The 15,416-nt window shown below is 40.8% G+C and overlaps 1 protein-coding gene across 1 annotated transcript in view; it reads left to right on the top strand.

The window, feature by feature from the left end:
• The window catches only part of ITIH2 (inter-alpha-trypsin inhibitor heavy chain 2), a 36,257-nt gene extending 21,110 nt beyond the window's left edge, over positions 1-15,147 (top strand). Inside the window, exons 15-21 of the mRNA XM_073229350.1 lie at positions 146-315; positions 2,338-2,475; positions 4,442-4,555; positions 4,917-5,115; positions 5,657-5,829; positions 13,369-13,480; positions 14,950-15,147. Coding sequence (XP_073085451.1) covers positions 146-315; positions 2,338-2,475; positions 4,442-4,555; positions 4,917-5,115; positions 5,657-5,829; positions 13,369-13,480; positions 14,950-15,097 — 1,054 coding nt within the window. The 3' untranslated portion in view covers positions 15,098-15,147. The remainder of the gene's footprint in view (positions 1-145; positions 316-2,337; positions 2,476-4,441; positions 4,556-4,916; positions 5,116-5,656; positions 5,830-13,368; positions 13,481-14,949) is intronic.
• Positions 15,148-15,416: the final 269 nt, after the last annotated feature.

The following is a 15,416-nucleotide window of genomic DNA, read 5'->3' as shown; positions in this document are numbered from 1 at the left end:
TCCTTAGGACTGCCCGACTAGATAAAATATGTTAGTCCTGTTTTACCTTGTGGCCCCAGGTTTACCCAGAAATGGTGGGGTATGGGACTTTCATTCTGCCTTAAATACAGTAATGCTCTCCAACATCTCTACTTCCTGAATACAGAAGCCTGGCTCCTTCAGCTGCAGCCAAAAGGAAAATTACAAGAACAATCCTGCAGATGTCTCTGGATCATCACATCGTGACCCCGCTCACTTCGATGGTGATTGAGAACGAAGCAGGAGATGAGCGCATGCTGGCGGACTCGCCTCCGCAAGATCATTCTTGCTGCTCGGGTCAGTGTTTCTAGTTCGTGGAGAAAGATTCGGGTCAGCTTTCTTACCCTGCCTCCAGGCCTCCAGCCTCTGCTTTGCTGCACTTCTGTGCCCTGTAAGCCCAAGTTCTTCCCATGGATTGACTTTGCAGATGGTTTATTGCTGTGGTCCCCCAAATATTTGCTCATGTGTCTCCCAGAACACTTCACATGTTGTTTAATCAACATTTCACATTTTTTGCCTTGTTTCAATTGTTGCCATGAATGCAATTTGGGGGCATATTATAAATATTGAGCTTTTAAAATGAAAGTTACATCAAAGTTTTAAGTATATCCAATGAGATGGAATACCTCACTGGGTACTCACCATCACCCACTTACAAAAAATACAGGAACAAATTCTGTTTTAATTGTTGGAAGGTCTATACTGTTCTTTTTTTCCAGCTGAACTTGTATTTCCATTTTACTTTCCTGTAAGAATTAAGTTCTAATGTTCTAAAATATTTTTATGCTTCAAAGTTTTTTAATGGTCAGCGTACTCCTCTGCAAGGAAAATATCTTTACAAACTGAAATTTTTCTATTTCTTGTGACCATAAGGTTCTGAGTGTTCAAAGTTTTCTTCTGGATTGAGTTTTATTAAAATTACTACAAATAGACTGGTCAAAATAATAAATACTATACATTTTGATATACATAAGTAAAATTTTATTGGACAGCATCCAATGAGAAAAATGTGGCTGAGGGTTTTTTCACATATCTGTAGGTGAATGCTATTTATTAACGGATTGAAAGAGACAAGATTCAACATCAATTCTATTTTGAAAAATATTGTTTATAGGCCTAAGTACTGATACACTTTGTTGACATAGGTAAGTAGGTAGGCATTGAAAGAAGTTGCTTATAGCAATGCTACCCACTTATCTGAACTTCTTTGAAATAATAAGCCAAAAGCACACGGGGTCAAGTATTCAGAGATTATTGTTAATGATCTATCAGATCATAGCTTGGACTCCCCCTCCAATTCTGCTGAAAGCAAAGAATTGGGAACTGTCTGACTTGCAAGTGGGTTCATTTCCAAGACACTGGAGTCATTCCATTTTTTTGGCACTATACCAATTTTCAAATGAATGCTTTGGTTCTTGGGAAGTTTTCAGTGAGTGCAGATGAGGAAAGAGTATACCATTCATTTCTAAATGAAGAGAAAAGGGTTTTCTTAGAAAAAGCATAACCTTGAAATGGCCATAAAGCTGACCCATGGTCTCTGTGTCCTGTGGTACTTCCTCGGAGCGGCCAAGGTCAGAGGGCCTTGGTTTGTCCACTCCTGCTTCCCTCTTTCTTAGGGACTGGTCATATTGAAACACAGTCTTGAGAATGACCTGCATGCATTGGAGGGGCTTGTTTTCTGCAATTTAAAATTTTGTCCAAGTGAGATGCCAACTTTACTGCAGTGATCCAGGGTTCAAGGAGCTCTTACTTCTGACATCCTGGTTACAGTAGCCTGGGGCTAAATTTATCTTGGGAGAAACTCACCTTAGGTAAACTGGCATTTATAGGAGACTTTATATCACCTAGATAAAATGCCTATGTAAACTAGCATTTGTTTTTCTAAGTCACGGAGACTAACTGTATACCAGAAGAACAGAATGAACTTGTGACCAGTAGGGAAAACTGGTTGGTTGGAAAAGGATACAGTTCAGATTGTTGTTTGGCAAATAAATAATAGTCCCAGGAGGAAGCCAACTGTCATCCAGGACTTCTCCAGACACTGGCCTGGATGTTATCTCCTGCAAGGAGAGAGAACCCCTGTGGGGCGGTTTGCCCTACTACAGGTCCTCACTGGGTCCTAGACTCCACAGAAAACCCCTAGCAGCCAGCACAGCATGACAGGAGGACTGGGAGGGAGAGAACTCTGGGGAATATATAATGGGAGAAAACCTTAGCTGAGAACTTCCAGGGTCTGTATAAAACAGCTTTTTGAAATTATAAGCAACCTCCTCGGAAATGTAAACCTGGAAACTAACGGATATAGGTTCTCCTACACAGGTGCCCTGTATTATGGCAGCAAAGTTGCTCCAAGTTCAGTTCCATCCTGGGCCAACCCTGCACCAACGGCAATGATCCCAATGCCTGTGATAGGAGCGCCAGTGGTTGAGACAACTCCTCCTACACACGTGATGAGAGGTAAGGGACCCAGAACTTAGTCAGATGATAAGCCTGTGGGGCATTCACATGCATGAAAACAGCAGGTGAGGCATCCTACAGTATGGGAGAATATATTCATAAATGAAAGATCCAATAAAGGGTTGACATCCAAAATATATAAAGAGATCATGCATCTCAACAAACAAAAAGCAAATAATCCAATTAAAAAATGAGCAGAGGAGCTGAACAGTTCTCCAAAGAAGAAATTCAGATGGCCAACAGACACATGACAAGATGCTCCACATTGCTAGTCATCAGAGAAATGCAAATTTAAACCACAATGAGATATCACCTCACACCAGTAAGGATTGCCACCATCCGAAAGACAAACAACAACAAATGTCGGCGAGGTTGTAGAGAAAGGGGAACCCTCCTACACTGCTGGTGGGAATGTAAACTAGTTCAACCACTGTGGAAAGCAGTATGGAGGTTCCTCAAAAATCTCAAAATAGAAATACTATTTGATCCAGAAATTCCACTTCTAGGAATTTACCCTAAGAATGCAGCAGCCCAGTTTGAAACAGACAGATGCACCCCTGTGTTTATCACAGCACTATTTACAATAGCCAAGAAAAGGAAGCAACCTAAGTGTCCATTTGTAGATGAATGGATGAAGAAGATGTGGTACATATACACAATGGAGTATTATTCAGCCATAAGAAGAAAACAAATCCTACCATTTGCAACAACATGGATGGAGCTAGAGGGTATTATGCTCAGTGAAACAAGCCAGGTGGATTAAGACAAGTATCAAATGATTTCACTCATCTGTGGAGCATAAGAGCAAAGCAAAATCTGAAGGAACAAAACAGCAGCAGACTCACAGAACCCAAGAATGGACTAACAGTTACCAAAGGGAAAGGGACTGGGGAGGGTGGGTGGGAAGGGAGGGACAAGGGGGGGGATAAAGAAAGAGGGCATTACGAATAGCATGTATAGCATGCATAATGTGGGCAGGGGGGCACAGGGAGGGCTGTTCAACACAGAGAAGACAAGTAGTGATTCTACAGCATTGTACTATGCTGATGGACAGTGACTGTAATGGGGTTTGTCGGGGGGACTTGGTGATGGGGGGAGTCTAGTAAACATAATGTTCCTCATGTAACTGTAGATTAATTATACCAAAAAATAAAAAATTAATTTTAAAAAATAGCAGGTGACTTCTATAGGCAATGCTATCTTTCGCTGAAAGAAGATAGCTGTGTGTATTAGTCACTCTTCTATCAAGAAATTCTCAAAACCGGTATCTCAAGCTCACACCCACCAGTCACCTAACATCGCATATAATGGAGCAAAAATAGCAGGGACTTTCAATCATTTTTTAAAGTGATGGCATCTCACCTTGTGGGCCATGTCTAAAATTATAACTTGTGGGCCAAAAGGCACATGCTTCTTCCCCCTTTCATTGGTGGTAATGCTGTTCATACAGCACCCCTCCACTGTCCTGTCCCACCACCTCCGATTGTGTTGCTTAATGAAGGGCTCTGCATTTAATGTTTAGCAACAAGTGGCCATCTTGCCAAAGCCTCAGATTTAAGTAGAAGTCTGTGTGGAAGATCACCCACTTGCACAAAGATGCACCTGGGCAGTAGAGAGGTGCTCCCCATCTCTACTGTACCTTCCCACTGAGAGGTTCTAAGAGCACTGACAATGAGTGACCATTTAATGTTACTTTGCAAAATAAAGCTTACACTCACAAGGTCACACTGACGTGCACACGCTAATTACAACTTTACACTCTATTTGTAAAACAATTTAAAGCTCGGATGGAAACTCCCTGAGAAAGGAGCTGCTGGGTCTCCAGAGCCTAAAACAGTCCCTGGCATATAGTAGAAGCACAATAAATATCTGTTCTTATTAAATTAAGGAGGTTTAGGAATGAAACACAGTTCAAAATTATCTTCCTTTCTATAACTTTGTTTTCATTTTCTTTGTATGTTTTCAGTTGAAAATGACCCACACTTCATCATTTACCTACCAAAAAGCCAAAAGAATATTTGTTTCAATATTGACTCAGAACCTGGAAAAATCCTCAACCTTGTTTCTGATCTGGAATCAGGTAAAAAAAAAAATCTTAGGCAATGAGCTTGTCACTACTGGGGCACTTTTATTTCTCACCTTAATAGGAGCCCTATATTTTCAAACTCTTGATAATTAGTGAAATCAACTATAAACATATTCCTAAATGTTGAACTATAATGATTAAAAAACTCTCAAGTAAGAACTAGTAGAGCATATTGTAATATAATTAAACTATAATAAAACAGCTATAAAGTGAGTTACAAAGGAAAAAATATTATGTAAATCCTGAAGCAAAAAATAATAACTTTTCTTATGCCATCAAGTTTTACATATTTGCATTATGGTGCCCACATGTGCAAAAAATAGCACACAAGAGAGGAAAAACCTTTTTTTCATAGGGATTTTGGTCAATGGACAGCTCGTTGGTGCCAAGAAGCCCAAGAATAAAAAACTAAGCACCTATTTTGGAAAACTGGGATTTTATTTCCAGAGTGAAGACATGAAAGTAGAAATCAGCACGGAGAACATCACCCTGAGCCGGGGCTCTCACAGGTCCATCTTGTCCTGGTCTGACACAGCTCACGTCATTAATCAGAGGCAAGTATTGTCCCCTGACCCCTAAATTCGGCCTGTTCTTGGCACAGGACTGCATAAATGCATCCAGACAGCCATGACAGAAGCATAGAACTCAAAAATCATCGTTTTGGATATGAAAAAGTCGAGGTTCAGAAACATTCTTGTTACCCTGTTTCGAGGAGTAGAGTCTGTGATCTTGGGTCACTGCGTGTCTCAGCACTAGCCTAGTGGCTGGGATGTAACAATACTCAATAATTATGTGTTGGATAAGTGAACAAACCTATCAAAAATCCACAGCCATGTCAGAGTGTGCTCATAAACACTATGACCGTGTCTTACGTACCTTCCCATTAGTATCTGTTAGTGTTTACACATAAACATATAAATTGACAATCAGAGCTGGGAGTTAAGGCAGCATTCTGAGGCAAAAACACTGTCAAGGTCTTAGAAAACTAGTGGGGTTGTACTGGCAGGGATGGAGAGTGTATGTCAGGAGAGAGAGGAATGGCTTTCTGACAGGGTCTGTTCTGCACTCATTCATTCCTGCTGACTTCCATACTAGGGTGCTTGTCTCAGTGAAGAAGGTGAGGACTGTGACCATCACCCTGGACAGAGAAATGTCCTTCTCTGTTTTACTTCATCGTGTTTGGAAGAAGCATCCAACCAACGTAGACTTTCTGGGGATCTATATTCCCCCCACAAACAAGTTTTCACCTAACGCACATGGACTATTAGGTAAAGTGCCTATCACCAACCTGGCAACTATGGGACCTCTCTGGGTCATGAGCAGCTTTGATGGATAGAACTTGGGAAGGTGATAGGTGCAGACTCATCCCATGCTCTGCATCTAGGTCTTAACTTATAAAGGTGACAAGTGACGACACAGAGGTCATTGAGCTTACAGGGCCACAAGAGGAAGGCCAGGTTTAGGTCCAGAAGCAGAAGCAGGAGAAGTGACGGTTAGGCCAGAGCTTTTGCTGGGTTCCCATGGGGCAGAGGAGGCAGGGCAGCATGTTTGGGGAGCTGGGCTCAGGCAGTCTCAGCAGGCTTTGGGCTACAGGTGCTCTCCACTGACCTGGCAGCTGAACAAGTCATTTCTTCTGGGTGCACAGGCCTAAAGAGAGGTCTGACTGTGTGTTAGTTTTCCCATCAAAGGCTGAGTCCTTTGTTATCTTTCAGAATTGGCTAGGCCTGGAGGGGGTGGTCTCTCCCCAGCTTGAAAGGGTTTTAAACATGTCAAACATAATATTCAGAAAACTAAGAACAAGACAAATACAACCCAGCCTGGTGTGCGAGGTGACTCAGTAATGCCATAGCGAAGACAATACACTGTCCCAGACAAGGCTCTCCAAAAGCAGGATTTCATCATCACAAACTGGGCAAGTTAGAGAAGGGATGGATAGATTTTAAGTTTTATACTGAAGATGTTTTTCTAAATGCAGAGAGGTGAACTGTTTAGGCAGGCTGTGATAACAAGCAGGGCAGTTTGTTTATGCTTTAAAGGATGGTTCCAGAGTAAGCATATTAGATCTCAAACCATTCCTATGATTTGAGCTGTGCCTAAGGTGCTGGCCTCTATCCCACGCTGTCAGAAGGTCCATGTCACACATAAGATGACCATGGGTAAGCGGCATGAATTTGCTCTCAGGGGAGATCCATCCACCATCCCTGTGTCTGTTTCCTCTCAGTGTCTTTCTATCCCTGAAATTCTGAAGGGAGGACCAAGATGTGGCTTAGAGCAACTGACCAGTTGTAACTCTGGGGCTAAAACCACCAGGGGCAAAATACCATTGAAACCAAAATCAGTCAGGGACAAATAAAGTGGGAGAAACCCGTTTCTTTCTTTCTTTTTCTTTATTTTATTTTTTTTATTTTGGTATCATTAATCTACAATTACATGAGGAACATTATGTTTACTAGACTCCCCCTTTCACAAGTCCCCCCCACAAACCCCATTACAGTCACTGTACATCAGCGTAGTAAGATGCTGTAAAATCATTACTTGTCTTCTCCGTGTTGTACAGCCCTCCCTGTGCCCCCCACATTATACATGCTAATTATGGTGCCCCCTTTCTTCCCCATTATCCCTCCCTTCCCACCCATCCTCCCCAGTCCCTTTCCCTTTGGTAACTATTAGTCCATTCTTGGGTTCTGTGAGTCTGCTGCTGTTTTGCTCCTTTATTTTTTTTCTCTGTTCTTATACTCCACAGATGAGTGAAATCATTTGATACTTGTCTTAATCCACCTGGCTTGTTTCACTGAGCATAATACCCTCTAGCTCCATCCATGTTGTTGCAAATGGTAGGATTTGTTTTCTTCTTATGGCTGAATAATATTCCATTGTGTATATGTACCACATCTTCTTTATCCATTCATCTACAGATGGACACTTAGGTTGCTTCCATTTCTTGGCTATTGTAAATAGTGCTGTGATAAACATAGGGGTGCATATGTCTTTTTCAAACTGGGCTGCTGCATTCTTAGGGTAAATTTTTAGAAGTAGAATTTCTGGATCAAATAGTATTTCTATTTTGAGTTTTTTGGGGAACCTCCACACTGCTTTCCACAATGGTTGAACTATTTTACATTGACACCAGCAGTGTAGGAGGGTTCCCTTTTCTCCACAACCTCGCCAGCATTTGTTGTTGTTTGTCTTTTGAATGGTGGCAATCCTTACTGGTGTGAGGTGACATCTCATTGTGGATTTAATTTGGTTTCTCTGATGACTAGCAATGTGGAGCATCTTTTCATGTGTCTGTTGGCCATCTGAATTTCTTCTTTGGAGAACTGTCTATTCAGCTAATCTGCCCATTTTTTAATTGGATTATTTGCTTTTTGTTTGTTGAGGTGTGTGAGCTCTTTATATATTTTGGATATCAACCCTTTATTGGATCTGTCGTTTATGAATATATTCTCCCATAGTGTAGGATGCCTTTTTGTTCTATTAGTGGTGTCATTTGCTGTACAGAAGCTTTTCAGCTTGATATGGTCCTACTTGTTCATTTTTTATTTTGTTTCCCTTGCCCGGGGAGATATGTTCATGAAGAAGTTGCTCATGTTTATGTCCAAGAGATTTTTGCCCATGTTTTTTTCTAAGAGTTTTATGGTTTCATGACTTACATTCAGGTCTTTAATCCATTTCAAATTTACTTTTGTGTATGGGGTTAGAAAATGATCCAGTTTCATTCTCTTACATGTAGCTGTCCAGTTTTGCCAACACCAGCTGTTGAAGAGGCTGTCATTTCCCCACTGTATGTCCATGGCTCCTTTATTGTATATTAATTGACCATATATGTTTGGGTTAATATCTGGACTTTATATTCTGTTCCACTGGTCTGTGGCTCTGTTCTTATGCCAGTACCAAATTGTCTTAATTACTGTGGCTTTATAGTAGAGCTTGAAGTTGGGGAGCGAGATCCCCCTGCCTGCTTTATTCTTCCTTATCAGGATTGCTTTGGCTTTTCAGGGTCTTTTGTGGTTCCAAAGGAATTTAAAAACTATTTGTTCCAGTTCATTGAAGAATGCTGTTGGTATTTTGATAGGGATTGCATTGAATCTATAGATGGCTTTAGGTAGGATGGCCATTTTGACAATATTAATTCTTACTAGCCAAGAGCATGGGATGAATTTCCATTTATTAGTGTCCTCTTTCATTTCTCTTAAGAGTGTCTTATAGTTTTTGGGGTATAGGTCTTTCACTTCCTTGGTTAGGTTTATTCCTAGGTATTTTATTTTTTTTGATGCAATTGTGAATGAAATTGTTTTCCTGATTTCCCTTTCTGCTATTTTATCATTAGTGTATAGAAATGCCACAGATTTCTGTGTGTTAATTTTGTATCCTGCAACTTTGCTGAATTCAGATATTTGTTCTAGTAGTTTTAGAGTGGAGTCTTTAGGGTTTTTTATGTACAATATCATGTCTTCTGCTCATAATGACAGTTTGACTTCTTCTTTACCAATCTAGATGCCTTGTATTTCTTTCTTTTGTCTGATTGCCGTGGCTAGGACCTCCAGTACTATGTTGAATAACAGTGGGGAGAGTGGGCATCCCTGTCTTTTTCCCAATCTTAGAGGAAAAGCTTTCAGCTTCTCACTGTTAAGTACAGTGTTGGCTGTGGGTTTGTCATATATGGCCTTTATTATGTTGAGGTACTTGCCCTCTATACCCATTTTGTTGAGTTTTTATCATGAATGGATGTTGAATTTTGTTGAATGTTTTTTCTCCTTGAGATGAATCCCACTTGATCATGGTGTATGATCCTCTTGATGTATTTTTGAATTCGGTTTGCTAATATTTTGTTGAGTATTGTTGTATCTATGTTCATCAGGGATATTGGTCTATAATTTTCTTTTTTTGTGGACTCTTTGCCTGGTTTTGGTATTAGAGTGATGCTGGCTTTATAGAATGAGTTCGGTAGTATTCCCTCCTCTTCTATTTTTTGGAAAACTTTAAGGAGAATTGGTATTATGTCTTCTCCATATGTGTGATAAAATTCAGAGCTGAATCTATCTGGCCCGGGTATTTTGTTCTTGGGTAGTTTTTTGATTACTGCTTCAATTTCATTGCTGGTAATTGGTCTGTTTAGATTTTCTGTTTCTTCCTTGGTCAGTCTTGGAAGGTTGTATTTTTCTAGGAAGTTGTCCATTTCTTCTAGGTTTCCCAGCTTGTTAGCATATAGTTTTTTGTAGTATTCTCTAATAATTCTTTGTATTTCTGTGGGGTCCATCATGATTTCTCCCTTATCATTTCTGATTCTGTTCACGTGTGTAGATTCTCTTTTTCTCTTAATAAGTCTGGCTAGAGGCTTATCTATTATGTTTATTTTCTCAAAGAACCAGCTCTTGGTTTCATTGATTTTTTTCTATTGTTTTATTCTTCTCAATTTTGCTTATTTCTTCCCTGATCTTTATTATTTCCCTCCTTCTGCTGACTTTGGGCCTCATTTGTTCTTCTTTTTCCAGTTTCAATAATTGTGACTTTAGACTATTCATTTGGGATTGTTCTTCCTTCTTTCAATAGGCCTGGATTGCTATAGACTTTCCTCTTAGAACTGCCTTTGCTGTGTCCCAGAGAAGTTCAGGCTTTGTGCTGTTGTTGTCATTTGTCTCCATATATTGCTTGATCTCTATTTTAATTTGGTCACTGATACATTGATTATTTAAGAGCATGTTGTTAAGCCTCCATGTGTTTGTGAGACTTTTTATTTTCTTTGTACAATTTATTTCTAGTTTCATACCTTTGTGGTCTGAGAAGTCGGTTGGTAGAATTTCAATCTTTTTGAATTTACTAAGGCTCTTTTTATGGCCCAGTATGTGATCTGTTCTGGAAAATGTTCCATGTGCACTTGAGAAGAATGTGTATCCTGCTGCTTTTGGGTGTAGAGTTCTACAGATGTCTATTAGGTCCATCTGTTCTAGTGTGTTGTTCAGTGCCTCTGTGTCCTTACTTATTTTGTGTCTGGTTGATCTGGAGTGAGTGGTGTGTTGAAGTATCCTAGAATGAATGCATTGCATTCTATTTCCTCCTTTAATTCTGTTAGTATTTGTTTCACATATGTTGGTGCTCCTGTATTGGGTGCATATATGTTTATAATAATTATATCCTCTTGTAGGACTGACCCCTTTATCATTATGTAATGTCCTTCTTTATCTCTTGTTACTTTCTTTGTTTTGAAGTCTATTTCGTCTGATACTAGTACTGCAACACCTGCTTTATTCTCCTTGTTGTTTGCATGAAACATCTTTTTCCATCTCTTGACTTTTGGTCTGTGTATGTCTTTGGGTTTGAGGTGAGTCTCTTGTAAGCAGTGTATAGATGGGTCTTGCTTTTTTAACCATTCTATTACTCTGTGTCTATTGATTGGTGCATTCAGTGCATTCACATTTGTATGTACTTATTGCCATTGCAGGCTTTAGATTCGTAGTTACCAAAGGTTCAAGGGTAGCTTTTTTACTGTGTAACAATCTAACTTGACTCACTTATTAAGCTATTATAAACACAGTCTCATGATTATTTTTCTCCCTTCTTAATCCTCCTCCAGTCTTTATATGTTAGGTGTTTTATTCTGTACTCTTTTGTGTTTCCTTTTACTGCTTTTGTGAATAGTTGATTTAATTTTTTTTGTCTTTAATTAGTATTTGGTTGTTCTGCTTTCTTTGGTGTGATTTTATTTTTTCTGGTGACATCTATTTAGCCTTAGGAGTGCTTCCATCTAGAGCAGTCCCTTTAAAATATCCTGTAGAGGTGTTTTGTGGGAGGCAAATTCCCTCAATTTTTGCTGGTCTGGGAATTGTTTAATACCTCCTTCAAATTTAAATGATAATCCTGCTGGATACAGTATTCTTGGTTCAAGCCACTTCTGTTTCATTGCATTAAATATATTATGCCATTCTCTTCTGGTCTATAAGGTTTCTGCTGAGAAATCTGATGATAGCCTGATGGGTTTTCCCTTGTAGGTGACCTTTTTTCTCTCTCTGGCTACCTTTAATACTCTGTCCTTGTCTTTGATCTTTGCCATTTTAATTATTATATGTCTTGGTGTTGTCCTCCTTGGGTCCCTTGGGTTGGGAGATCTGTGGGCTTCCATGGTCTGAAAGACTATTTCCTCCCCCAGTTTGGGGAAGTTTTCAGCAATTATTTCTTCAGACACTTCTATCCCTTTTTCTCTCTTCTTCTTCTGGTACCCCTATAATGCAAATATTGTTCCATTTGGATTGGTCACACAGTTCTCTTAGTATTCTTTCAATCCTGGAGATCCTTTTATCTCTGCCTCAGCTTCTCTGTATTCCTGTTCTCTGATTTCTATTCCATTTACAGTCTCTTGTACCTCGTCCAGTCTGCTAAGTCCTTGCAGATATTGTTTTATTTCTGAATTCTTGTATTCTCCTTCCTAACTTGATATTTTAGCTCTTGCATATTTCTCTGCAGGTCCATTAGCATGGTTATGACCTTTATTTTGAACTCTTTTTCAGGAAGATTGGTTATAACTGTCTCCCCGGGCCCTCCTCTCGCAGGGTTTGTCTGGGTGATTCTGGACTGGACCAAATTCTTCTGCCTTTTCATGGCTATAGAGGTAGTCGTAGGCAGGTGGTGCGTGTGGCAGCTGGGAGAACAAAGTCCCTTCCTGCTTGCTGGTCACCCTGCCCCTCTCCACTGCCTGTGTCAGTGCCCCGCACACCAGGAGCAGCCTTCAGGGTAGCCCAGAGCCCTGCGGGGAGAGGCAGGCATGCCTGGTGTGCTCTCTTGTGAGAATGGCACCCCTTTGCACCTTGCCCTGGATTCCTTTGTTTGTGCCAGGCAGCTGCTTGCCAATGGAGGCTTTTGGATCTGGGCATCTATGCATCGGGAGGAGGCTCTGGGAAGTTGTTGTGGGTACGTCACTCCCAGGCTGCTCTGCTGGGGCCGTGCGGGTGGGGGAATGAACAGCAGGCTGTTTATCACCATGAGGGGCTTCAGAGCTGCGCTGCCTCCCAGGAGGTTAGGGCGCCTGACGTTCCTTGCTGCTGGGCTGAGTATACTGGGCTGATTCTGTCCAGCTATGAAGCCCCTGTCCCTTTAAGACTTTCAAAAAGTACTCGCTTTTCTTTTGTCCCAGGGGAGCCAGCTGCAGGGACCTGCTCACAGATTTTACTTTCCTGTTTCCCTCATATCCAGCACATGGTGCAATGTGTGTCTGCACTCCTGGTGCGAATTACTAGGGCTGGTTATTTAGCAGTTGTGGGCTTCCACTCCCTCCCCGCTCTGACTCCTCTCCTCCTGCCAGGGAGCTGGTGTGGGGTGAACACTCAGGTCCCACTGGGCCGCGGCTTGTATCTTACCCCCTTCATGAGGCGCTGAGTTCTCGCAGATGTAGATGTAGCCTGGCTGTTGTACTGTATCCTCTGGTCTCTCTTTTAATAATAGTTGTATTTTCAAAAATATATATGGTTTTGGGAGATTTCTGCTGCCTTACTCATGCCGCCATCTTGGCTCCTCCTCCCCATTTTTTTTTATAAGCTGTCCCTTCTACTCTCCCATGTCTCTCGCAACCTGGCTGCAGAAGAGGCTCCACCCAACCCAGTCTCTCCAGTCCAGATAAGCCCTCTCTTGCCCTTGTAATTACCTATTGATATGGAAATGGTCTACTTCTCCCCACCCCTTGGAAACACCTATTGTGTAGAGATGCACGAAAGCCAGGTGAGAGATTCTGGAAATATTGCAATTTTACCCACACCAGCCTTTTTTATTTACTCTTGGGCTACATGTAAACCAATGTCTGGACTTTTTTTCACTAGGCCAGTTTATGAATGAGCCAAAGATACATATCTTCAATGAACGCCCGGGTAAGGACCCTGCAAAGCCAGAGGCAATCATGGAAGTGAAGGGACAAAAGTTGCTTGTCACAAGGTAGGCCTCAGGTGCATGTGACAGTAATGAAAAGGGTCCTTAAGACTGGACTCACAGCAATATAGAAGTGCAAGAAAAGCGGTTTTAACCATTACCTATGTCACACTGAACAATTCATCAGGAATAGACACATATACAACACTTGCATAAGGACACAGAAGATAGTCCATCTTAAATGCAAATAATGATTGGTACATAAACATGTGCCACTGAAATGCCAAGATTAATCTCTTGTTCTCACTTTCATACATTACAAGCCCTATGGTCACAGATCGGGTAATTGAGAAAGCTGATCAAAGAGGAAATTGTAAAAATATGTCATATGTAAAAATGTGTCATGGTGATAAAGTGCATACTTCTATGTAAGGCCAGAGCCTTCTTTTTGAGTATAAATCTGTCAAATACATTTCTGTGCTTTTCTTACACAAACCACATCCATATGCTTCACTTAGAAGTGAGATCAGACACTTGTAAAGCATTCTGAGAGTAGAACTCTTAATAGTCTTTTATTTTTTCTAGTCTTTGACAGTTGCTCACCCATGCCTAATTTGCTATCATTTTTTGCCTATTTGGAGTTTTCACAAAGCAGCCAACTTCACCTTCTTAGCAATGACTTTTTGCACACAAATGTCTTGGCTTTCACATACTTAAGCCATGAAATTACAGTGAGAAGTATGATCACAAAAACAGGTTTTGAACTAACACGATGAGCTCTTAGTGGATCTCCGACTCAACTGGTATTGTTTACTAGAGACCAGTGACTCACCTATGGGCATTGTAAGCATGTTTATAGAAGAAAAGGTGGGCACGGTTAATAAGTGAGCATCATCTGGGTTGGTAAATATGCAGCTACTCTACTCTAATAACAAATTAAGTGTTGAGCCTCAATATCACCTACTGCAAGCATCTCATGATGCAACAATGGAACTGAGCTGACTTGTGGACTGCACACAATTATATATATTTTTAAAGCTCATTATCGCAATATGCCATACAACTTTTCAAATCATTGGCTTCTTTGTCCTTTAAATGAAACACATGAATTTCTTAGAAACAGCTGGCATTGCCTTTAAATAGAACCCTCACCCATATGGTGAAGGTAAGAGGCACTTAAGATTTGTTCAGCAGGGAACATGTGGGTTTGCCTACACACTTCTTGGATTTGTTCCCATCTTCTCTCCATTTGACAGTTAACTTCCACTCTTTATCTTGCTGGAAAAGTCCATATTGGTTAATTTCTGTAAGAGTTATTTGAATTATCAAAGGGACACACTGCTTATTCTCTGCTCTTCTACAATGCAGCTGCAGACTCTCATGTTTCATACAACATGGGGAGCGGGGCTGGGGGCAGACAGGGTGCCAGAAGGGGCACCAGAGCAGCAGAGGAGAGAAGCAGGCCTCCTTTCTAGGTATGCAGGTTGGCCATGCGTTGGCCTGTGCCCTTACCATACACACCATTTTCATTGCAGAGGCCTGCAGAAAGACTACAGAACAGATCAAGTGTCTGGAACAGATGTCCCCTGTTGGTTTGTGCACAACAGTGGAAAAGGTTTCATCGATGGACAGTACAAGGATTACTTTGTGCCTCAGCTCTATACCTTCCTGAAATGGCCTTAAAGGTTTAGCATTTTGGAAATTATATGCATAAATATACATTTTTTTCCTGCCACTTTTGCAATCATTCTTCAGTTTGAATAATTATAAGCTAAGCAGATATCGTGGTGGTTTATAAAACATGTTAACATGTGTGAAGAAAATAAACACTTCTCAAAGAAGGTTTAGGATTTTGTTGAGTTTTCAGATGCTGAGATATGTTAACCAAGGTCATGCAAAAGAAAGCTGCTTTGGCAAGTCAAGCTGGCATCCAGACAGAGCCCTAAATTTGGTATTTACTGTGATGATTTCACTATTCTGGTGTCAGGTCCTCAATCCTGCA

This window comes from Manis javanica, chromosome 2, assembly GCF_040802235.1.
Source record: "Manis javanica isolate MJ-LG chromosome 2, MJ_LKY, whole genome shotgun sequence".
NCBI classification, from domain to species: Eukaryota; Metazoa; Chordata; class Mammalia; order Pholidota; family Manidae; genus Manis; species Manis javanica.
Note: the sequence above shows the minus strand (reverse complement) of the source record. Positions and strands in the feature narration are given on the sequence as shown.